The sequence below is a fragment of the Sphaeramia orbicularis genome, chromosome 22, assembly GCF_902148855.1.
Source record: "Sphaeramia orbicularis chromosome 22, fSphaOr1.1, whole genome shotgun sequence".
Taxonomy (NCBI): Eukaryota; Metazoa; Chordata; class Actinopteri; order Kurtiformes; family Apogonidae; genus Sphaeramia; species Sphaeramia orbicularis.
Window position 1 is genome coordinate 5741209 of NC_043978.1, and position 25136 is coordinate 5766344.

The window sequence follows — 25136 nt, forward strand, 5'->3', positions numbered from 1 at the left end:
TTGTAAAAGGCAGTGAGTGTAGAGTATAACATACATCGATGTTTATTAACATTTCTGATACCAACCAAGTTTAGGTGCGGCAAAACAACAATAAAAACATGAACAAAGAAGTTGAGTGTAACCATCAAACTTGTCACTGTTTCCACAGGTCCCACTGTGATCATAACAATCAGAATTAATACCCAAAAGTACAGTTCCTGTTTATCTTAGAGTTATAAAACATTCTTAGCACATGTTAGCAGAATACATTGCTGTTACCAAACTACATCTGCAACACATAAAACACGTTCTTAGCTCTTAATATATACAATCTATGACCACATTCATTTAACATTTTACACATGGCTAGAAAAAAAAGCATTTATCTAGCTAGCTAATTATCAGCAAATAATTTCATGTGGTGAAAATGTAAACTTTTTGAGAATTAAGATTGCAAATAGTGGTTAAACATTAATAACTTGTTAGTAAATATCAGATGTAGCTGACAGGTACACTGCTGATGTAGACGAAGAAAGCTCAGCCTAAGTTAATGGAATGTTGGCTCACTATTGGACAGTCAACAGATCACTACTGCCAATGTTTTCTAATGTGTTAAAACTGCTTTTTAATCCTTTATGGGCTGTTTACAAGCCAGTAAATAACTAAACTAGAAAAGCACTCGGAGAGCGCAGACCTCTGCCAAGGCAGCTCAGCCCCCCCCCACCCCAAATACCACCAAAATGTAAGCTTTTGTTCCTTGTGCCTGCATCAACATTTCCTGAAAATTTCATCCAAATCCGTTCATAACTGTTTGAGTTATCTTGCTAACAGACAAACAAACAGACAAACCCCGATGAAAACATTATCTCCACCGTTACACTTGGCGGAGGTAATAATGATAAACTGCTTATAAATCATTTACAAAGGTACTGTTTTTGTAAAGTATTGACCATATTCGTAGCACTGACTTGTGTCTTGTATTTGTTGCATACCTGTTCGGAAAGTGAACAGTGGTATCTCTTGGATATGTGTTTTCTCATTGTTTCTCTCACAGACTTGACCTTTTTACCCAGGGATATGCGAGAAACGGGTGGAGACTTCACAGCATCCCTCACACCACCTTCTCCATTTTTATTCTAATTTTTATAGAAAAAAAAAGAAGAGTAGAAAAAGATATTAAAATGAAAATACAAATATTTCTATTAAAAAAAAAAACTGAAAAACTATTGAAGTGTGACAGTTACATACAGTGTTGTCTCCATTGGAGATTACTGCCTGTTTGGAACGGTTGGTCAGATCAAAACCTCCAAAACTACAGGCTCTCTGTGAGGCAAAAAAGAAACCAGAAGGATCATTAACAAAGGTACAGGTGAAACTGCAAACTTTCATTAAGAAAAAACAGCCATCATCTTGTTTTCCAAGTCCAATCCCCACTAGAAAAAATGGTTGTAAAAATGTGTTCCTTTGACTCTAATGCAGCTGCCTCTCACTGACACCAGCAAAGATTGCATATAAAATGTAGATGGAGCCACTGCGCCAATCTAAAGCCAAGAGTTTTTGTTTTAGCTGTTTTCATGTTGGCTGTTTGGAGCCAGAAGTGACCATATACTTGGACAAAAGAATGATGGATGTTTGGTGAGCTAACACTAAACACTAGTTTACTGACACAGTAAAAAGGTCAACTTCAAACAGCTGCACTAACGAGCCTTGTTAATGAAACTTATCTACAATGAGAGTCAAGCTGCCTGTCAACAAAAAATATGTTTTATCCAATAAACAGAATCACATCTGTCAATCAAAGCCGGTAGAGCCTATTACTGCAGGAATAATTGAAAGATGGAAAATGAAGTGAATGAGAACAGAATGACTCCTGGAGAAAAGAATACTGGCTGTATTTTTAGAGAAAAGTTCTATGTCAGACTTTCTGGAGCCAGTACCTAGAGGCTGGAAGCTGATTGTTGGAAACCTATGACATTGTCCTGCCACAAGTGAAAAAATTTAAATGTTTACAGTAGTTTAAACCAGGGGTCCCAAAGTGGGGGACGCCATGGGGGGTTGCAAGATGATTTTCAGAAAACCTCTTGATATTATCCCTGAGGTGGTTATGACTGATTACAATATTGTTGCACCTGTACTTGAAGGAAGGATATTGATATTCTGACTCTCAAGGTGCGTAGGAAGTGCTTTTACTTTGAAATAGGAAAGGTTTCATTAATACAGCATTCACAAAAGTTTGACAGCAACAAACAGGTTAAGGCATTGTTGGGCCGACAGGCTTGACTATGGTGTCACATTAATAAAAAATAACACATAAAGGCTAATAAATGTTGTAAAACAGATACATTACCCTAATAAACATTCACATAAACCCCCCCTTGCACGCCTGCACATAAAACAGAACACAATGAGTAAAAATGTCAAGTACCCACAATGCAGTGTGGCAATATGCCACAGTATCATTGGATGACTCCTGTGTACATTTTTTTAATGTTTCAGTCACTTTGGGGATAGTTGGGGTTGCCAGTCTCTGGTACGTTATTTTGGGGGTTGCAAGTTTAAAAGTTTGAGGACCCCTGGTTTAAACAATACATAATTTGAAACACAGAGGGGGCTCATCTGTACTCACCCCATGGTTGCTGAGTGGGCTGAGAACACGGTAGCGGAGTTCTCCATCAGTCCCTGAGGCGGGCAATTTTAGGTTCCTCCTCATTCCCACCTTCAGTTTCTGAAAATGAGCCACTACCTTCAGCGGATTCCCTCGTCTCCCCCACAGAGCTAGTATCCTGATGGATGAGACCGCTGTCAGCTTTGTTGAAGGCCTTGAAGATCCTCTGGCTGCTGCAGGTGTCCAGGCTGCTGGAGGAGGGGGAGGTGGTGGTTAAGCTGTCAGAGTCTCTGTCATAGGTGAGCTGCTCCTGCAGAGCTGAGGCGAGGCAGTCCACAGGGCAAACAGCCGGATTCCTCTGTACGCCGGAGTACAGCGAGCTGCCGACGTCTCCACAGGGACACCCATCTACAGTCAGAGTCTCTGCATGGGTGACACAGTAAAGTCAGCTTGGCATTATCACTGCCAGTATAGGACAACTGCTTTGGGAATAGAAAAAGAAATAATCTAGTGAAATGTGCATTTTACACAGACAACATAGTTCACTGATGATATAACTGACCACATTTTCATTAAACTTTATATTGTATATTGGTATTCATTTGTGGTTTTAAACCAGAATCAAAAATGGGTAGAAGTCACAGTGTTAGATATGGGGATAAAAGGAGTTGTTTTATAAGATTAATTTAATCTTTACAACAGGGTAATTAGTATTTTTACTTGCAAGAATTTTCATCAGGAATTACTGGAGTCATTACATGGTCATTACTTAGTACGCTGTATTATTATGAATTTATTACCATGTTATTACTATTAGTGCTACTGAAAAAAGAATGAACTTGAATGAAAGAACTTATAAAAATGTGGTGGAAAACAAAACAGTAACATGTTTTACATTATAATGCAGAAAAATATCAGGAGGGGTTTCTTCAACACAAATGCATATCTAGTAGACTTTAAAGTAGTACAAACACAGTAAACAGTGTTATTACAGTGTAATACTAAGTCAAACTGACATTTTCTCCCTGCCATGACCCCAGTGCACCATTTCCTCTACATACAGTGTGTGTCACTGTAGCACCAAAACCCACTATGCACAGCGTGTAACATGTACAAAGACAAACAGTGCTTCATTACCGTCTGCTCCGGGCCTCTTCCACTCATCGTGTCTCACCAATTTCTTCCTCGCCTTTCGTGTTGAGTTGACCAGTTTATGGAGTCTTCTGAATGATACAGACTCTTCCTGTTCGTTATCTGACAGGTCATAATGCTAAAAGCAGAAACCAGATTTTATCAACAGCCTTTTATCAAACATGTTGTTAAAACAAATGCATTGTATGCATTACATGATTTAACAGTGTCAGTTTGGCTCATCAGTGTCAAATTATTGTTACTGTTCTGACACACTGAGTCCTATGACTTGTAAAAGAATTTTAAGCTTAAGTGTTGCAGATGCAGTTGCAAGGCAAACCACTTTTAGCTTATTATAAATTTGTGGTGAGCAACCACAGTGATGACGGCCACGCAAACATCTGTTACATATCACTGCAGGCCAGACAAGGCTTTTCTATACGTGACTAACTGAAATGCTAGTGGTTTGGAAATCACCCTGTGACAGGATGGCTAGAACATTTAAAGATTCAGGTTAAGGTTTTATCTAAAGACCAAAATATCACAAAAAAGGCTAAAAAACAACATAAGGGACTTTTCAATTAACACAGTAAGAGTGGAAGGAGGAGGGCAGATGTGCAGCCATCTCGTACATACACTGACAGAAAAAGAAAGTGACAAGAGACACACACACAGGGCAAAGAGACACAGTCCGTCCATCCAGACAAATCTTTGCCCTGAACCTGAGCCCCCTAATCACCCCACCTATGCACAAAAGAGCTGTGGCCTGCATAACAGGACCCTGTGCTGAATCCACACGCTCACTGCAGCACAATAGGGGTTTAGCGCTTTGACAGCGATGAATAGAAGTCAGCGCGGTGCACTGCAGTTGGGAGAGAGCCCTGAGCTGCAGGGCTTTAGTGAGGCCTCAGTTCATCACAGGGACAGGGGACAGAAGAGAAAGACAGGGGCACCGTCAACAGCTCAACATCCCTTGGTATTGGAAGAGCAGAGGCACTAATGTACTGCACATCATACAGTATCAAGAAGTGACTCAGCATTAAAGGGAAAATAAGTAGCTGTCAGACTTACGTTGCAGTTGAACGGCTCTGTTGTAGTAGTACTGTAGGGATCGATCCATTCTGTGGGCGCATGTCTGCATGTCTGTCTGTTCTGAATTTCAAACTCTTTGAGCTACAAGGAATAAAAAGAGATTTTCTTGTTAACACATGATAAAGAACTGAATGGATTATTTATGAAGATGTTTTCAGCATGTAGTTTAGATTGATCAATAGTGAAATTCTAAAGGCTGATATAATAACAACTGTTTGGAGTAGGAAACAGCCAATAGCCACATAATTAGCCAATAACATTTCATCATCCCTCTAAATTTGATGCTGAGAATGCATTGTGCATGTCTGAAATTAGCTTATCTTCTTTACTCCACTACAACCAGATAACTGTGGAACTGAACATGTAAGTCAAGTAAGAAATACCAAATTAAGTAAATCTGAAATACTAAATCAATATGTAAACAAATAATTATATCAATAAATATGAAGCTGAACACACAAATCAACATAAAAAAGGAGGTGAGAGTATACAGTATATATATATATATATATATATATATATATATATATTTTTTTTTTTTTTTAATCTTTTTCCCCATTACTTTCCCACAATGTCAGCACTTCCTACAATTAACAACTAGTCACAATTGGCATCAACTTCAGCTGACACTAAGAGTTTGTAACACATTGTATTGATGCTGATAAATTGGCCAAATCAATTGATTGGTTTATCTCTAGTATGAAACACTGAAATTTAAAACTTGAAATGGTAAATACTGAAAATAAAACACTACACTTTAATTCAACTGCTCAAACACTGTTAACTCTGTCAGGCAAACAAACACTTAGCTAAATTAAACACTTCCAGCTTCTTTTCCATTTAGATTTGCTTTGTAGATGATATAAATATTCTACTGTGCTTTTGGTGAAACTGCATCATTTCTCATCTGTGATTTTTAAAAAGGATCACTGAGTACATTTACAATCAGACTAATATTCCACAATGCATTATGATTTTTTTTTTCCAAATGGAGCATTTAGGTTTTAGGAGGACATGGACATGTAAACAGAACTGTAGTGTGTGTGTGTGTGTGTGTGTGTGTGTGTGTGTGTGTCTCATTTGCTGTAGTTCACTACATATTACTATATTGCCACCTGTTTACAGTCAGAGACAAGATTCTCTAATGGAGTTCAATACTCTACAGAAGTAGAGAAACACACAGGGTATCGGTGTATTTTATTTTATTTTACCGTAATTTTTTTACTTAAGGATTTGAGCAAATGTTGTGAAAATGACCTTTCAAAAAGGTATTTGGAGGAAAGAAAGCAGGAGGATGTGTTCATACATGTCTGCCACCATCTGAAACACTTTTAATTGAGGTATGCATGAGTGCATGTAAACAGCAATATCAGCAGAGTTAAGTTAAGCCCTGAAAGTTTTGCTCCACATTAATGTCTGAGTCAGCTTTTACATATGTGCACTGCATCATACCCGTGCCAGGGCTTCCTCTATAGAAATCATGTTCTCCTTCACCATCATCATCAGCTGGATGCGCTCTTCATCACTCATAGTGATGTCACTGGCCACAAAACCAACATCGTCACCTGTCATACACAAGTCAGAAATGTCAAATGACAGACTAAACATAATTGACCACACTCAAAATATTTGTTGTAACAATGATAAATAATCCTTACATACATTATCTTTTTTGTGTGTTTAACTTGACATACCTTTTGAAATCGGATGTATGGCTCCTTTCTGTGACTTACGGAAACTCTGCCAAAAGACTTGGTCTTTCTCTTTCCATCCATTTTTCCTATGTAGAATCAAGATTTAGGTTTGTTTAGTGCAAAGAGGAAAAAATACAACATCCTCACAACATAAAACAAATGTGAAACAATACTGACACTACAGTTTAAGGTTGGTAAAGTTAGAAAAGTTCAAAACTTGGATTACCCCCACACCTGTTATTGGTACAAATATTCTTAAAGAAAAAAAGAAAAAAGAAAAAAAAAGAGAGAAACGTTTCCATAGAATTACTGAGTTAAGGTTAAACGTTAACACAATAGAACACATTTGTACAGAGACTGGGACAAACTAAATCTTACCTCCAGATCCATCATCAGAGCTGGATTGTGCACAGGAAACCTAGGAAAAAATACAAAAAAATATGTGTGTGTATGTTATATATATAAAAACACAACTGGAAACAAAGAAATGAATAAAAGAGTACCTGTTTTCCACACTTTTCTTCATCTTCCCTGCTATCCCACCTTTCCCTTAACATGTCTTTGTACCCCCTCCAACTTGCGTCAGATAAAACTAAATAAATCAGATATTAAACTACAAAAGTGCACTGTTCGTCATAACAGTAGTGCCACAGTAAGCACAAATCGAAATAGTCAAAACAGACGAAAAAGCCTGGCTGCTGTTGGCTGATGAACAGAGGTCAGTGCACTCCGCCGTCACAGTCACAAAAGAGCCTTTTTCACGTCCAGCTGGGCTTTTGCAGCAGTGGCAGTGTTAATGCGGTGGCCTCTGCATTCTCTGCACACTTTTACCCTCCCTTTTTCTGCCCCTCTCTCTATCTGTGCTGTTTATTGTTTGAGCCTCTCTCTCTCTCTCTCCTCTCTCTCTCTCTCCTCTCTCTCTCTCTCTCTCTCTCTCTCTCTCTCTCTCTCTCTCCTCTCTCTCTCTCTCTCTCTCCTCTCTCTCTCTCTCTCCTCTCTCTCTCTCTCTCTCTCTCTCTCTCCTCTCTCTCTCTCTCTCTCTCTCTCTCAGTGTACACCACTAAAGTTATGAGTATTCAGAGTTACTAAATGAGTATTTCCCTTCTATATTTAACTTCCATTTACCACAGTAGATAAACTGACACAAAAGGTGTCATCCACTTCACAATGAAAAAACAAAGTTTAAAAGGAAAAACAAAAACAAAAAACACAACCACCACTCATTAACTTTCTCCACCTCACAATTTATGTACTTGTACCTCTAGTTGGTAGCTAAAAACTCCTGTATTTCTTACTGTTAAATGTGTGTTGAACATACATTACAACAGGTAATGGTTGGACAAAACCTCATCACACACTTGTTGTGAACTGCTGCTTTAAAGTCTACAAATGGTCGTCCCATCTTGTTTTTCTGGAAGCCAGTGCCTGAAGTTAGAAAAAGGCAAAATGGTGGAGCTGGGAAGGGTGAAGGGTAAAATTAAGTGATAACCTTAAAGGCAGAAAAGTGAAGCTAATGCTCAGGTGTCAAGATGCGCATGTCCACTTAAAGATGATTCTAAAAACAAGTTAATCCCCATAGACTTCATGTTAAAATGTCAATCTTACAGCAGAAAAAGAACATGTTTGCAGTCTGGTACATGTTACCAAAAAAAAAAAAAAACCTTTTGGTCTTTGTAGTTACTTTCACTGTTCTTTACAACAACTCAGCATGAATTTTTAGGTAACTCACCGATAACTATACAATACTTCTGTGAAGTTATACTAATAAGACCATCGGAGGGTTCTATCATTAGCCCCTTTTCCACCACAGGAACTTTTGTCATTACCCAGGATTTTAAAAACCTCTGCACATTTCCACCAAAATGACCTGGGTAAAAAAACTTTCCCTTGACCCCCAACTTTTCATGAAAAATATACCTAGTAGAGAATTAGGACTTTTCAGATTCCCTGAAATACTTAAGGGGCGGGGCTATGTGCTGTAAAATGCTGATTGGTGGAACACATTTGGATTGTTCTACACTCATATTTACCCACAATGTTTAGGCCAGTCTGCAGCTGCAAACTTGTTTATTTCATTTCTACAAGCTTCACTTTGAGTTTTGATGATTTGGAAAATGGAGGAAAAGAAGAGAAGCTATGAGAAGTGGACAGATGAAGAGGTCCACTTATTCAGTGACTCACTCCTACACTTGCATAGCAAAAATCTGTCTGTCAATCCAAATACACTCAAAAGAGCCTGGACCTCACTGAATGTATTCAATGAATATGCTCAAAAGACATTCAGCAGGGCTTCAAGTCAGCAACTTCAAATGTGCCTGATATGAATACCTTTTCCGAAACTTTGAGGTGCGATGGAAACACAAACTACACAGGAAGGAGGATTACCAGGAATTCTTTTACCCGGAAAATAAATTCCTGGAAATAAAACTTCTTGTAAATGTTGGTGGAAAAGGGGCTCTAAAGTTTACCAGTACTCTTATAACACTATCGGTTGGGAATTAACTCGCTGCATTTGAAACATTCACAAAAATTTGTGTTGGATAATATCCATCAGGTAGTGATAATCATTGTGTTCATACATTATGTGTAGTTGGCATTGCTGTTTAGGCTCCTAAACATCTGTGCACAAACCAATGGGTGATGTCACAGACATACAGTTTACCTACTGTTCACACCTATTTTACTAGTGGAAACACGGGGCATTTGAGTGCCCCCTAGTGGGACAAGTACATAAAGGACTGAGCACTGACAAAGCTCATGTGCACAGACCAAAGATAACCTCATAGAGCAGGGGTGGGCAATCCTGGTCCTCGAGGGCTGGTATCCTGTATGTTTTAGATGTATCCCTCTTCCAACACACCTGGTTCACATGATAAGCCTATCATCAAGCTCTGCAGAGGCCTGATAATGACCTTCAGGTGTGCTAGAAGAGGGAAACATCTGAAACATACAGGATACTGGCCCTCAAGGACCAGGATTACCCACCCCTGCCACAGAGGCTTCATCTACTATTTATAGAGTCTCTGTGTTAAAGTCATCAAGATAATCCCTTACTGACTGTAAACACTACAATGTTAAATACAACAGTCATTTTAGCTGCTTGACAAATGTTGACATGTTCAGTTGTGAATATTTTCAAGAATGTCAACACTGGTATTGTATAAACACACTAATTAAAACTACCTGAGCCAATTAGCAGGCTAGCTGATAGGCCCAACAATCTAATATTTATGACTTCAAACATTAACATATCAAAGCACAAGTTACGTTGACAAACAAATATTGTAATTTGCAACCTGTAAACTTTGTGACATAATCCTCTGCTAATCTTGTTTAACCTTCTTAACCCTCAAAGACCCAAACAGCCACTGGAGACCTAAACCATCTAATGATCTAAACTGTTTAATAATTTACCTCTTGATCCACTAATCTCATCAATACATGTAAATAACTGAGGTCAAATACTGTTTGTCATCTTTTTTCATGGTCATCAGATATGACCCATTTGGATGTTCAGAGGCTCCGCAGTGAAAGTGGAAATACTGTCATCTTCAGCAACACTTATTCACCAGTAAAACCCGTGGAGTTGGATCAATGACAGTGGATGGAGCGGATGTTCAGTTGATGGTATATTTAACTGAAAAAAGCTACTTATTCTTCAGTTTTCTCTGTTTTGATATAATAACCTTTGAATTTGCTCTGAGTTTAATGAACATCTACATGATCTGTGAATTAAATATAGGAAAATACAAGATTTACACTGAAAAATGAAAAAGGACAATATTATAACCAATGGTGATAAATCACTTGAGAAAAGTATAATAGAGAGAAAAAATCATTTGGGAACTGCCACAAAGTAGCACTGAGTTATTATGGGTTAAACACAACATAAAAAAACAGGAGGTACCAGTCAATCAAAGCCCACCTGGCAGCATTCATGGATTATTCACAGTGGCCACACACTTTATTTCATTTTGTGTTTGTTTGAGTATCAATATAGTTTAAACAGATGAGTTACATAACAATTCAGTTTTGACAATTCTACTTTGGCTTTGGGTAACTAAGTCTTTTTGTGTTCTGCTTCTGAATAAACAGGATATTATTAATATTGATGGTAATATCCTGAAACATTTTGGTGTTGCTCAGTCTTCAAGACTGAATAAAGGTTAAATCACATCCATATGTGACTTTATAATTAGTCATCAAACAGTGTTTTAAGCTTGTCAACTAGAAAATATGTCCTATCTTCAAAATCCTTCACAGGAAACAAAAGAGGGAGGGAAGGAATTTTTTAGGCTACAAGGAAACGGTTAACAAACATGACAGCAGGAAAGAGACGAAATGTAGGGCAACAGAGAGGTCATACATGGAGTAGTCAGAAGTCAACCTCCACATGTTACATGACTAAAAACACGTCATTATCACCCTGCTTGTATGCCCACAGTGCCATGCATTATTACCAATACATCCAAAGTCATGTTTCATATTATCTATTATAAAACATTTAGGTTAGTACAACAGCCCCCTAACTGTTCCCCCAGGATGCTTTACAGAAAGTTAGAGGTATTGTTCTGATACACAGATTAAGATGAAAACAACAACAAAAAGAAATGTCAAAAATAAGCTTTACCTTCTCTCTGTCTCTGGGGTGGATGTGTTACTGCTGAGGCCAAGTGATTCCTTATGCGAAACATGAAAAAGAAATGAATATGTAATGTGAATATGTACAGAAATACAGTGTGGCTAAAGACTAATTAATGAGAAATGTCAGCTATTCATTTGGTAGCAAATAGAGTTGCGCAATTAATTAAATCATAGTGTTGGTCAATGCAGTTCTATGGTCACAACAGGCTGCAATTTAAAGGTACAGTGTGGGTGTCTGACACGTCAATGACTTAATAGTAGTTAAAGTATTTGGCATTTTTATTCATAAATTTGTATGTTTGTATGTACACTTAAAAAAATAAAAAATAAAAAATAAATCAGTAAATAGTGCATTTTCTATGATAAACAAGAATCAAAATTTGAGGCACTGTGTACTAAATATATGTAAATCAAAACCAAAAATAAAAAAATATTAAATTATAACTGATGTGTGTGATCTGTACACTGAAAACAACACATTTGAAATAATGATGCATTCACCACTTTGTAGAAGACTAAATGGCCCCTGAGATGTGAGGAACGTGAGGAATGGAAAACACACGACATGAAATATTTCTATAACATCCCAATTTTTTCTGATTTGGGGATGGAGGTATAATTGCAGTTACAATCTTACATTGTCACCAAAATGTGCAGCTGAGGCGGACGCATCCCCGTAATCTACCATAACAGTAACAGTGGAAACAAAATAACACTCAAGGACAGTTTCAAGCTGTCTGTGTTCAAGTCAGCAAATGTTACTGTGGTGTGGTCAACAGAATCATGACAAAGTAATTCCTCCCCCTTTTATCAGTGTGTCTGCTGACGCACAGAGGAGGAAGCGTCCGCTCCTGGGGTCTGACGTACTCAGAGCTGGACACTCACCTGGATCTGGGAGCGAAGCTGCAATGATGTGGCCAGTGAGTCAACCTTTCCCTGAAACACACAAGTAGAGGAAGTGAGAGGAGTTAATTACAATGTCATCACTAAACAGAAATAGAAATAATATTTAGCTGAAGGGACTGGCCAGCCCATATTATGGAATAACACACTTTAAGGGTTACGTGGCTGTACTTCAGGGATAGAACAGTGTTGGAAGAAGTACTGAAATCCTTTACTCAAGTAAAAATACCACATTGTTAAAATACTTAAAAACTAAACAAGTAAAAATTCTGCATTCAAAACCTTAGAAAAGTAACCTTATTTAAACAATATCTACAAAAAGTAATTAAAGTATGAAAATCAAAGTCGTCGTGTGGTAAACTGGCCCCCTCAGTGTTTTAGTATTGTTTGATTATTATTGGATTAAATTCTTTGCTTATTTCAGTTACATTATGAACTCTTGACAATTTATTCCACGTTAAATCACATAATCGTTCAGTTTATCACAAATGTTTATGGACAGGGAGAGGAGGAAAAATCCTTTCAAAAGGATTGAAAGGTGTCAGACAAATAGAGTGGGGTAAGGCCACATCCACATTAATACTGTTTTTCCACTGACACCATCAACTCAACTTGATTCAACTAGGCTCAGTTTTTGCACCAGTGACTTGCATTCCCATTGGAGGTATAGTTTACCCTTAGCACAGCTGGTCATCATTGTGACATGGGGGTGAACTACTGTTGTCAATGCAGCTGCAACTGTTGCTTTTCCATTGACCCTCAAATTGTGCGAATATAACTTGCGCATAAAAATTTACCTATTGGAAAAACGACAATTTCCCCAAAACTCTCAGTTTTTGATGAAAAGTTTTTGCACTGACAAGAGTTGGATTTTCAGCTGTAGCGCAAATGGTATATCATGCAAAACTGCAAAGGAAAGACTTTTTTCTGCAACTAGAGTCATGTGAAATGAAAAAAAAGGATGTTGACGAACATTACAACAAGTGAAGAACAAGAGTTTTAAAAGAAACACAGCACGGTATGTGTGGACACATCAGGAAACCCAATCATTTTTTAATTTAGTACGGGATAGAGGGGTAAAATATAATAATAATGAATATATCTGTAAATCAACATGATATTTATGTTCGTCGTCATGTTTATGGAAGGACTTCTCATGTCATCTTGTGATAATAAATAAACAAATCATCATATTTGTGATTTATAGAAAAACTGACCTTATGCACTTCTGTTTTTCGACATTTAGTAAATCTCGGTAAAGTTTGCGCATATGTCCAATGGAAAAGTGATTTATGAGTGAGGGAACGGTGAAAGAGGACTAAACTAAAAATGTAAGGTAGAATGTCAGGAATAACGCATTATGGTACGAGTTTTTTAAGGTGAGAATGTAGTCACATCTGTAGTATCAAACTGGGCGGACTTGAAAATTTCCTTTTGACATGAATAACACATACTGACACAGTGATATATTCGGATATAACCAAATTAAGGTAAAAACAGTATGTGACGGTAACCACTGGTCCCAGCTCTGAGGCTAGTGGAAGGCACCAAATGATATGTTAAGGCTAGTCAGCAAACATGTCAGTGGAAAAGTGACATTGTGTTATTTTCAGTTTAAAAACACTTTCAAAACCTTGTATCACACTAAGGTTTTAGCAAAGTTTCGAATTAAAACTGTGAACATTAGAACACACCTGAAACATGACCAGACGGTGCTGATACTGTCTCTGGACAGGAAAACTGTCACAGCTGCTAAAATAACATGTCACCTGCTGATCACTATAGTCAATAGTATAATGATAACAGAATTTAAACTGCACAACAGCTGAAAACAGGACAAGAAGGGCCGTCCAAATGAGTGAAAGAGACAAAACAAATAAGATGGAAACTACACAGTGACTGATATAAACCCCATCAGGCAGTGGAAATGTGGCAGATACAGCTGTAGGGCGGCTATGCTCACGAGGTAGAACAGGTCCATCCATAACCAGAGGGTGGGCAGTTCAAATTCTGCTCCACTCCAGTCATCTGCTGTTGTGTCCGTGGGCAAGACACTTCACCCACCGTGTATGATGTGAATGATGTTTGGTGGCGGGCGGAGAGAATGTGGCGTGTATTGGCAGCCAAGTTCCATCAGCCCCAGGACAGCTGTGGATACAGATGTGGTTCACCACCACCAGTATGTGGCTGTGGAGGGAATGAATAATGGATTCAATGTGAAGTGCTTTGAGTGCTTAGAAAGACGCTGTAAAATCCAACCCATTATCATTATTACTATTATAGGTATATTATAAAAGCCAAGGTGGCCTCTGTGTGCATGCATGTGTGTGTGTCCAGGGATTCACACAAATCCGGAAAGAGCTACTCTGGCACTTTGCATACATATGTATTTTTGGTCAATGAACAGAGCTAGTGGAAATGGCAAGTTGATAGGACCAATATTTTGGGAGATATTAGTAATTTTGGAATACAATAGCCTCACATTGCTATAGGCCAGAACGCTTGACAGTGACTGCTGGACAAATGCGGTACAGCATGCACAAATAAAGAACAGAATAAAAATTACCACATCTAGAACCTGTGGAATCCCATGGGTCAATGCACTAGTATGCATTATAAACTAAAACAGCAGTGATTCCCAAAGTCTCCATTTTAGAGAGGTTAAAATAATTAAAGATACCTTTCAATTTTCGCCAGGGGTGGAATGCTACTAAATACTTTTACTTGGGTACTGTACTTAAGCACACATTATAGGTACTTTGGCCTTCCTTGAGTATTTCCATTTTATGCTGCTTTATACCTCTACTCCTCTACATCTCATAGGCATGTATTGTGCATTTTACTCCATTAAATTTTTCTGACAGCTTCAACTCCCATTCAACCCCTTTCCTATCCAGTGAAAACCACCCGACATTTGAAGTGTGAGAAAACTCAACTTCTGATGTATTATGATATATAAATATAGTTTTCATTTTTTTTCCATGTTTAAACAGATCTGGGGTCTCCAAAAGTAACGCTAAATTGTCAAAGCTTTTGTTTGAGGTTATATCCACACTAATATGTTTTTGTTTTGCATGACTTTTGCTACATTTACACATAGTATTTTAAGTACTAAAAAATAAAAGAATGAGAGCAAGCAAAAACAAACATAAGTAAAAGATAGTATGTTAAACTGGCAGGTGTTTCCAAATGAATACATGAACTAATCAGTCTGCTTACCAACTCTGTATCTTGTACTACTTTGCGTTTGCGGAGCTCCTCCATCCTTTCACACCATCACTGAGGGAGGTGGCCGTAATAGTGTGAGTACTCCTGAGCCAGGTACGTCAAGGTCCCCACCGAGCCATCCTGAAAGAGATAAAGAGGCATTCAATCACATGTTACCACAAACCCAGAAAAGGAAAAACCCCACCCCGCTGAGGTTGACCAAGATACCAAGGCGGTAGGCAAACACTGTAAACACTGACCGCTGTCATAATAAGCCATTGTTTAAAGGTTTAGTTTGGTCATCAAAAACATACAACTTGTCAGGAAACAATAAGATAAAGGATCAGGACGTGAAAGCAAAAGAGATACGTTTCCAGCTGTGATAGTGTTTCAGCTAGCCTGTTGTCTTCCTGCCCAGTGACCCCTTTCACCCTCTCAACCTCTAAGACAAGGCCCACTGACCTAAGGAAACACCGTGTGACGCACCTCGAGGTCTCTTACAGTCACCAGGAGCTGACTTGAGAGGCCACTGCTCAGTCTGCCATAAATCTCAAGTGCTTCAGTCACATGAGCCTTTGTCCTGACTCACTGCAAATTCTCCTTATGTGATGCCTTTTCTGTTTCCTACAATTGTGTTGCTTAAATTATGTGGCATTTTGAATACAGCAAATAAATACATCATCACGTTCCGTGTCATACAGACATTTTTTTTCTGCTGAGTTTCAACCTAGATTCCTTTGTGACCAAAATCAACATGTGGAGCTGATTTCCTGTAGAAGGCCAATGGCCATCCAAATATATTCTACTGACTATCAGAGACAAAAAGACACACTTCTAATTTTCTCCAGAATGTCACAGGAAAGTCACCATTTTGGGAAAAAATTATTTTTGAAGAAATTGTTCAATATTATACTAAGTTACACTGCTCTGTTACGTTACATTACTGTATGTTAGACTGCATTACACTGCGTCACAATATGGTAAATAATGTTAAATTACAGCCTGCTGTATAACATTAAATTTCATTAATTACCCTGTATCCAGGTGTGGTGGTTGATGTACTTATCTGCAAAGACCAAGTCTGCATTTTCTATTTTCCTCATGTTTCGCTGTGTTCAGGATTTTTCTCGGGTCTACGGACTTTGCCTGTGTGTTGTACCTAGCCAGCTACCTAGTTAGCAGCATGTGCGGTGTGTACATACAGAGCAATGTAAAAATGAAGCTGCGCTCCTCACTCACATAGCCACTGCATTCATTACTGGATCACACTTCATCGTACATGTGTAGAACTGTTCTGTGAACACGAGTTAACAGGAGAGTAGCAGTTTTCCTGGTTTAAAAACAAACACTATAACCTGTAGCTCAGATCTGTGTAATCTATTACAGCAAGTTGGGCTGGTTGAGAAATGCAAACATAGTGCTTTTATTGGCAAAATTGCAGCTCCCCATTCATTTGTATGTGTTACCTGTAAGGAAACATGACTGAAGTGACCAATGTGGTATCTGCATATATACTAGGGGTGTAATGGAACAGAAACATTTCGGTTTGGTACATTTTTGGCACAGGGGTCTTCGGTTCACTGTGTTTTCAGTACAGGGTCTTTGGTTCGGTACATTTTCGGTACATGGGTCTCGATACGTTTTTGATATGTTTTCGGTACAATGAAGGAGACCAGTGAAGGTGGAGGGGGGTATGGGGGGGTGCGCTCCGTAACTACATTTCTACAAAATATTGTTCAGTCATTTGTGCACTAACAGGCATCCCACGTTACATATTTTGTATTTTTGAATGTTCAGTTTTCTTTATGGTAAACCCTGTAATTTACTGAGTGTTTTTGAATGCCTTACAGTATTCCCTGAGGTGCAGTGAATGTGACCTGACCTCACAGTAAACACCGCAGCAGAGGTATGGTGAAGGAGAAGAGGAACAGGTTCACTGGATTTTACCAACTTGAGTTAAAAAAACAAACTTTTTGCTATGAAGGAAACACACCTCTTTTGGGCCACAAAGCTGCAACAAACCGAAAACAAAAACCCAAAGTGAAACAACATGTTTCGAACACCCGCCCCGGCTTCTGTGCCTCTGTTATACTCTCTGTTGTCATGTTTTGGTTTTTTTTGCAGTGGTGCTGCAGAATGTATGTAGAGGAAACCCTGCACATGGGTTCTGCTTGTGTCCACCCTGCTTCCACAGTGTTTGCGTTCTTCACATAGGCTACATGTATTTGTTCGGTACACCTCTGTATTGTATCAAAGGCCTCAAACCGAACAGTTCGGTACAAACGAGTGCACCGTTACACCCCTACAATATACCATATAAATATGTTCCTCATTTCAGTACTTTTAGAGGAACTGTAGTTCTGTCTGAGAGACAACACTCTGGAACGGTACACCCAGACATATCTCTGCCAATCTCTTACAGCAAGAGAGAGGAGAAGACAAAGGAGAAAATTACTGTGGCCTATTGTTTACAATAAACTGTATGTTGCGTACACTGCATTCCATTGTTATGTTAGGTTACAATAAAGTACAGTGTTACAATGCATTAAATTGCATTAAATTATGTGGGATGGCTTTTAGTTGCTATTTGACTAAAAATGATGCAGTTTGGAATTGGTTTGAATCAATACTATCACAAAAAAGGGAAAAACCTCAAAAACAAACAAAAAGTCTGGTCACCAAGAAGCAAATAAATTCAGATTCCAGCTGTATTTCATGCTGAAGCAGCTATGATTTATCTGTTGAATAAACAAACATTTTCATACATTTTGTGACATTGGTATCTGATGGCTAGGTTTTACCAACACCCCTTTTCTCCTCTTTTTTCTTCCTTTTTACACTGATGACTGTTGTCATACAAACCATATACTATGTGTATATAAGTAGGCACCAAAGACTAATAAAAAGAGTAAAAAGTAAAACAAGTAAATAAATGCTGGTTTCTGAGGTCATGTCAGTTGAGACTAGACAGACAATAACCATCCTTAGTAAAAGAACTTACAAAACATTCAAAAAGATGTGAAGTAGGACACTACAGATACATTACAGACAGACATAAGTGGTGTCTGATCTTTAGTTATATTCCTTCTGTATGTCTATAAACTGTTTCACACATTGTTATTATTGTGCCTCGCTCATGCCATACCCTGAAGGCAAGCAAATGTGTCTGCTGAAAACAGTCCTCTGCAGTCAAAGTAATACTGTGGGCTCACTTGTCTCATGGCATGATCGACTCTGACTGGCTCAACTGTCCAGAAAAGAGAGCCATTCATTTAGTAAATGACATGCCTCTGGGTCCGAAGTGGCCTGAAAATCTGGCTGCTTTTCATAAGTCATAAAAGAGACGAGGGCAAGGCCAACTGAGATGCTTTTGCGCTGTGCCTGGCTGCAGTCGCTCGTCTGCCTCCAACTGCCACTGATCCACATAACAGCCTTTGTGGCATGACCACATGGTACTGCATTGCCCCTGGTGCTTATTAAACATGATGTGTGTATATATCCCTATGCAAATGTAAACACAGCTTAAAGCCTTGTGGAAAACAAATTGACCAAACATTTCAGCAAATTAACAATAAAATTTCCCCTTTCATTCAGAAAATGCATAGAAAATATGAATTATATACTAGTGTGCGCCTTTTATTTCACTCTGTCTCCAAATGAATGGTGTCTCACTGCAGCATGAGACATCAACCACAGACGCTTGAAAAGAAGAGTGTGGTGTCACATTCTCAGGCGCTCAGCATCTCATAGGCAGACAAAAGATCCACATGCCCCAGGGCCCAGAATGTCTAATGAGTTTTACATTTTCTCTGTTTTGTCTCACCTATTTCAACTATATCTGGGTCACACAGTATCAAATCATGTAGTCACATAGTTTGGTTTTTGCCTCAGATCAATATGCCCCATCATCACCGTAACAAGACTAGAGAGTTCTGATAAAGCATTCAACAGAACGTTACGTCACTGACAATGCTGATAATCGATGTTCAGAGTGAATACATGTTAAGTGAAGTTTGTCCAGAGCTGTGTTGAGAGGATGCTACATGTGGGTGGATACTTCATTCAGAAAGCAGTAAGTATGGTTGAACTTAAAGTATCATTTAGTTTTCAGTCAGTCTAAAAAAACAGAAACAAATGTCACACCAGATGTCATTTTAAAAACATTACAGTTCCATGAAGGGGATATTTATACTCCTCTTAAAATACTGAGTGATCTTTCAAAAATCATGTGAGAACAATTACAGATGTGTTTGGCATTTTAGTTCAAAATTAATTAAATGCACAAAAATGCAAAACCCCAGCAAAACTAAAAGACACTTACAAAGTTCCTTTAACAACTTTAAAAAACTGTGTGAATAAGTAAAATTTATCCCAACTAATCTACAGACAACTGCAATCTACAGTATAGGCAAAGGACTGCATTCCAGCACAAGCATAAAAATACACTCACCACAAACAGGCATCTGGCTGCCAACAGTCACCACCCAGCACTAGTTGCTCCTCAGTTCCACCACGCTGCTGCTGCTGCTCGAAGCAAAAAGCACCGTTTTGAACTGAACTCAAACTTAGTGAGTGGAGGAGGATAACATCCTGGAAGTGAAGTGAAGGGGAGGGGTGTCCGGCACTCATAAATCAGACAGAGATTGAGAGAGAAAGAGAGAGGGGAGTCTAGGTGGGAGAGAGCTGCAACCACATATGACGCTGGAGCCTTTGGGTGGGGCGCGATACTGTCTCCAGCTGCAGCCCACAGGGACCAGCTGACTCACATGTTCAAATAAACCAGTACCTCTGCTCTGCCTTAGCATGTGTGAGAGAGGCTCTGGTGTTTATGTCTGCATTAAAGCTGGACTAATGTGTCAGACTAATGTTGACTGTATGAAAATAAAAAGTGATGAATGTTTGTCAGTTTATGTCTCCCTCTGCTGATAACCACAAACATACTGCATACTGAATAAAGTATGGAAAAATGGCATTTCTGTTTTTTTTTTTTGACAGTTATTCATTTAAATGGAGCGTTTCTATAAAATGTTAAGTGAACTTCTGAAATGTAAAAAAAAAAAGACTGTTTTGAAGCAAATAAACTACAGGTGTCAAAAGCCCTTATATTATCTATTCTACCAAAAGTACAGATACTCATGGAGAAGTACAAGGAGACAGTAAAAAGTGAAATGTACAGGCTCTAAAATGTGCTAACAGTATAAAGAGTTTTGTCTGAGTAAATCTTTAAAATGATGACATGCTTCATCTTAATAATAATAATGGATTAGATTCTATAGCGCTTTTCAAGGCACCCAAAGTACTTTATGTTATTGATCCATTATTCATTCACTCTCACATTCACACTCCGGTGGTGGTAAACTACATTTATATCCACAGCTGCCCTGGGCAGGCTGACAGAAGCGTAGCTGCCAATTTGCACCAAACAGTCCCTCCGACCACCAGCAACATTCACACACATTCATACACCAGTTTGAGTGACACTGGAGGCAAGGTGGGTGAAGTGTCTTGCTAAAGGACACAACGGCACATGACTGGGACAGAGCACGATTCAAACCACCAACCCTTAGGTTATTGGATGACCCGCTCTTCCTTCTGAGCCATGGATGCCCCATTTCAGATCATTTTGGTCTTTTGGAAATCAAAGTAAGCAGTCTATAATGAAATCAAAGATTAGAGGTGTGGTTTGTTTTAATAGTGACTAGGGCTGCACGATTAATCGATTTTAAATCGAAATCGGATTTTTTAATTAGGACAATTTTTAAAAAAGGGAAATCGTAAAATCGATTTCATCTCTCTCGTGCCTCCGGGCCGCGCGCCTCCGCGTGCCCGCGGGCTACCGTAGGCTCTTCCTGTGACAGCGGTCTGTCTCAGAAGTCTGTGTAATGACCGGAGGTTAAATCTGTTCATGAACCCGCAGTACTTATAGCAATATAAGCCGTGGCTTCACGCACGGATCCCGCAATTGAAATATAACTGCAAGCGGATCACTCATCTTCCGTTGTCCCGGATCCGTACCGTACTGTCTTCTTCCGAACCGGGTCCGGGTCTCGGGGTCATCAGCCTCAGCAGAGGAGCCCACACAGCCCCCTGCCCACACACATCCACCAGCTCCACACATAGAATCCCTCCAGTGTGTCCTGGGTCGGTCTGTTCCACACACAGATCCTCCAGTTTAAATACAACCGCATGTGGATCACTCATATTAACCTGGTCCACGCACACACGACTGATGCCTGTCACTGACTGACACTGGTATCACTGCTGTGGGCCAGATACCCAGAAAAGAAAGAAAAAAAAAAACTTTTTTTTTAAATAATTAATTTAGTCCTCTTACTTGCTAATTTTCATTCACAAATGTAATTCTGTAACACAAACCAAATATTATTTATGTTTTGTAAGATGTTGAAATTTATTTAAAGCTGTTTGATAAATGTGGAAACAAAAAGGCTGTAACAACTATCAGTATTTGCTCTGATTTGGACATTTTCTAATAGTGTATTCCCCCTGACAAACTTATGTTATTTTCTTGTTGTATACATTGTTTGTGTACTCTACTTCATTTCAAAGATTTAATGAAGAGAAAAAACAAAACAAAACTGTAGGTTCATCACGTGATACCATCACAGCTTTGAGGTCAGACCAGTGGCTTGCATTGTGGGCTGCTCACGAAAACGACATGCTGACTGCTGTTGCCTTTTCTAGTTATACCAAAAAATCGAAATCGAAAATCGAGTTTTTAGAGGAAAAAATCTGGATTTTTTTTTTTTTTTTTGCCAAAATCGTGCAGCCCTACTAGTGACCTGCAAAGGCCGCGCACATGTCTTCAGCAGTGCAAACAAAGCCGAGCACTTCATTAAGAAGATCCAGTCGGACAATCAACCCAACTGAGGTATTATGAGTAGATAACGCCATAGAAACAGTAATCTACAAACTGTTTATGGAACACTACTCTGATATCCTGATACTTGTGGAGGTGCAAAATCAAAGTTATTTAATTTATTACATTGAGTTCTGATCTCTCTTCCTCCCGTCTATAGATAATGAACGCTTCACTGGTTTAATATGCAGTGTTTGATTAAGTAAATATAGGCGCCTTTTTTGTTTGTTGGGTTGTTTAAAAATGGACTGAATTGTAGTAGCAGAGTAGACAGGTTTACTTTTTTGCTTTCTGGAGGTTCAATATTTGAAGATGGGGGAACACCTGATGGGGGGGGGGGGGTAAACTCTGATAATTGTTTAAGTTCCAAATACAGAAGAACCTGCGTTTTTCCAAAACCCATTTCTTATCTTGCTTCGATGCCTGGTGCTTATATTATGGCAGGTGATTTTAATTCCACTTTAGATCCACAGAGGGACAAAAGTTCAGGAGTGGACCAATCACATTGAAGATGTAGAGGCATAATTCATCATTTGATGAAAAAAATTAATCTAATTGATGTTTGGAGGGAAGATAATCCAAACAAGAAAAAATATTCATGTTATTCCAGTACACACCAGTCATATTCATATATATTTTTCTGGTTTCAGCACAACTAAAATGTACAAAAAAAAAAAGAAAAAGTTTTTTATGACCCCATACTCCTGTCAAATTGTGCCTCAGGCTTTTGTACCTTCCAAGATGAACAAATCCAATACTATTTCAAAACAAACACAATACAAACCTCAAGAAGTAAAGCCTTCATTAGGGGACAAATACTCAACATTACTAGTTCTACAGCCAAAGAAACTTATAAGAAAGTAAAATCATTAGAAACTAAATAAAGAAATTAGAATAAGATTACTTCCAATCAGGTTAACGAGACACTCACCAAAAACGAATTCTGCTAAGAACACAATATAACACAATATCTGCCACAAAAGCAGTGTCAAGTTAATTACAACTTAAACAGACATTTTAGGACCTAGATAAAAAAAAACCTGGCAGAGTCCTGGCATGGCATTCCAAACCACTTCAAGAAATTTTAACAAAAAGCTGCATAGTTCAGAAAGAAGTCCACATACATCTGAATTATTTTGGAAAACATTCACATTCCCAGGATATCAGAAGAGATCAAAGTACAGGCAAACCAAATAACGTGAAACTTCAGGTCAATTAATTTTTGAAATCCAGACTTGAAAATTTGAGGAAAATACTGGCCAGGAGACTTGAGAAAATACTTCCAAATATTATTGTGTACAAGGTAGACACGGCTTCCGTAATGTTAAAGAGATTGATAATATACTAAATGAGGAAAAAGGGACAGAAGATACAGCAGTACTGTCTCTGGAGTTGAAAAGCTTTTGATGGAGTTGAATGGCCCTATTTATTTGAGATCCTTAAACGTTTAGGGTGGCGCCGAGGTCACCAGTAGGTAAATCCACCATTGCTGATCTACAAAGAATTAACATATGGGGGGGGGCATTGTTTGTTCTTTGGTTGTGTCATGGAAACAATTAAAAATGTCAGTATAATAAATGGGTGAATTCAAATGTGCAAGTTTTTATCTCTGAGTGACTAAATAAAAGATCAACAATGACATGATCTCATCATATGACATATCATTGTGACCATAAAAAGCATTGGTGGTTACTATGGCAAAAATAAACTCCAAACATGGGCACAGTTAACATTGAAGGCCTACTTTTTTTTTTGAAGAACTAGGTTCCATAAAGATAACATGAACATGAACCTCACTAATCCACACACCAGCAGGTGGCACCAAATAGTCATTCTACATCAGCAGTGTATGGGTACAAATGATAGTACAGTGCTGGTGGGAACGAGTTCCATATTCCTAAAGCTTCAGTTACTTTTTTTCAGCTCAGCAATGCACACACTGTGACAAAATACTGTATATTTCTGTAAAAATATTTATGTGATCATTAATTCACTTTTGAAAAAGGGGTACATCTTATCTTCCTCACCTACTCACACATCTGAAGAAGGGAAAGATGTAAGGCTGCAGCTAAGAAGTATTTCATACCATACTGATTTGTAAAAAAAAAAAAAAAAAAGTCAGAAAATGGTGAAAAATGTCTTGCACACAGATCTTTACATTAAGAAATCAGAAAATACAGTACCATTTTAGGACATGCCCTCTCATACTGTATTTTTTTGGTTTTGTTTTCATTACTGTCTACATTGGAGATTAGTAGTGACAACATAATTGAAAAAGTGTTGAAACCAGAATATGTTTTATATTTAAATTCTGCAAAGTAGCTACCTTTTGCTGATCGCTTTGCACACTTGGCATTCACTGCTGACCAGTACTGTATATACACTGAACAAACTGGAAACCAATGTTTACTTTTTTCTTAAAAATTGACAGAAAGACAGATGCTGTTACATGTCGCTTATAATATCTGTCATGTTGCTTCTGTGTTGACTCATGGAGTACAACCATGGAGTCAATACTGACAGTCTTAACAGCGATTGGTAATTAATCTAACCCCTTCACCTCTATGAAAACATCTAGCCTGTAAAGAGTCAGGAGGAGGTGCTGAAGTCTGGTTCCTCACAATTAAATTACAATTTGCTAAGAGTTAAGGATAAAATTTTTACCCACTGAAGCTAAAACCTCTCATGAGTGGTGAAGTCATGAGGTCAAACAAACAGGTGATTGTAAAATTAAATTAACTCTGGAAGAACTGTTTGTATTTCTTTCATTTTCACTGCCATGAATTATCTGTAGATATCAAAGACATTCTTTATGGATCCTTAGAAGCACAAGTATCATGGCAGTGACCTTGTTTGCTTGTAGTATTAGGCGGTGGGATTAAGTGTGGGGGAAAAAAAGCCATGTGTATGTGAAGTGTGATCATGACCCACTGTCTCTAATCTCTATCTTCATAACTGATCAGTGACTGAAGAGAGCCAACAGGAGGCAACAATACCAGCGTCA

General features: G+C 38.4%; 1 protein-coding gene and 1 pseudogene across 1 annotated transcript; both read right to left on the reverse strand.

Moving 5' to 3' along the window:
• The window catches only part of LOC115413889 (SAM and SH3 domain-containing protein 1-like), a 171012-nt pseudogene that overhangs the window by 87533 nt on the left and 58343 nt on the right, over positions 1-25136 (reverse strand).
• LOC115413392 (SAM and SH3 domain-containing protein 1-like) lies at positions 1228-15308 on the reverse strand. The gene is made up of 10 exons (XM_030126195.1): positions 15268-15308; positions 12031-12081; positions 11132-11181; positions 6880-6919; positions 6502-6587; positions 6260-6372; positions 4787-4888; positions 3722-3854; positions 2606-3007; positions 1228-1302 (listed from the first exon to the last, which is right to left on the reverse strand). The coding sequence occupies exons 6-9, from the start codon at positions 6335-6337 to the stop codon at positions 2652-2654; spliced, it is 669 nt and encodes a 222-aa protein (XP_029982055.1). The 5' UTR covers positions 6338-6372; positions 6502-6587; positions 6880-6919; positions 11132-11181; positions 12031-12081; positions 15268-15308; the 3' UTR covers positions 1228-1302; positions 2606-2651.

Coding starts and splice junctions, on each gene's coding strand:
- LOC115413392 (XM_030126195.1), bottom strand. CDS start 6,337: ATGAGTGATGAAGAGCGCATCCAGCTGATGATGATGGTGAAGGAGAAC. Junction 3,855..4,786: donor CAGAGCCGTTCAACTGCAAC/GTAAGTCTGACA, acceptor TTCTGCTTTTAG/CATTATGACCTGTCAGATAA. Junction 3,008..3,721: donor GAAGAGGCCCGGAGCAGACG/GTAATGAAGCAC, acceptor TCACCCATGCAG/AGACTCTGACTGTAGATGGG.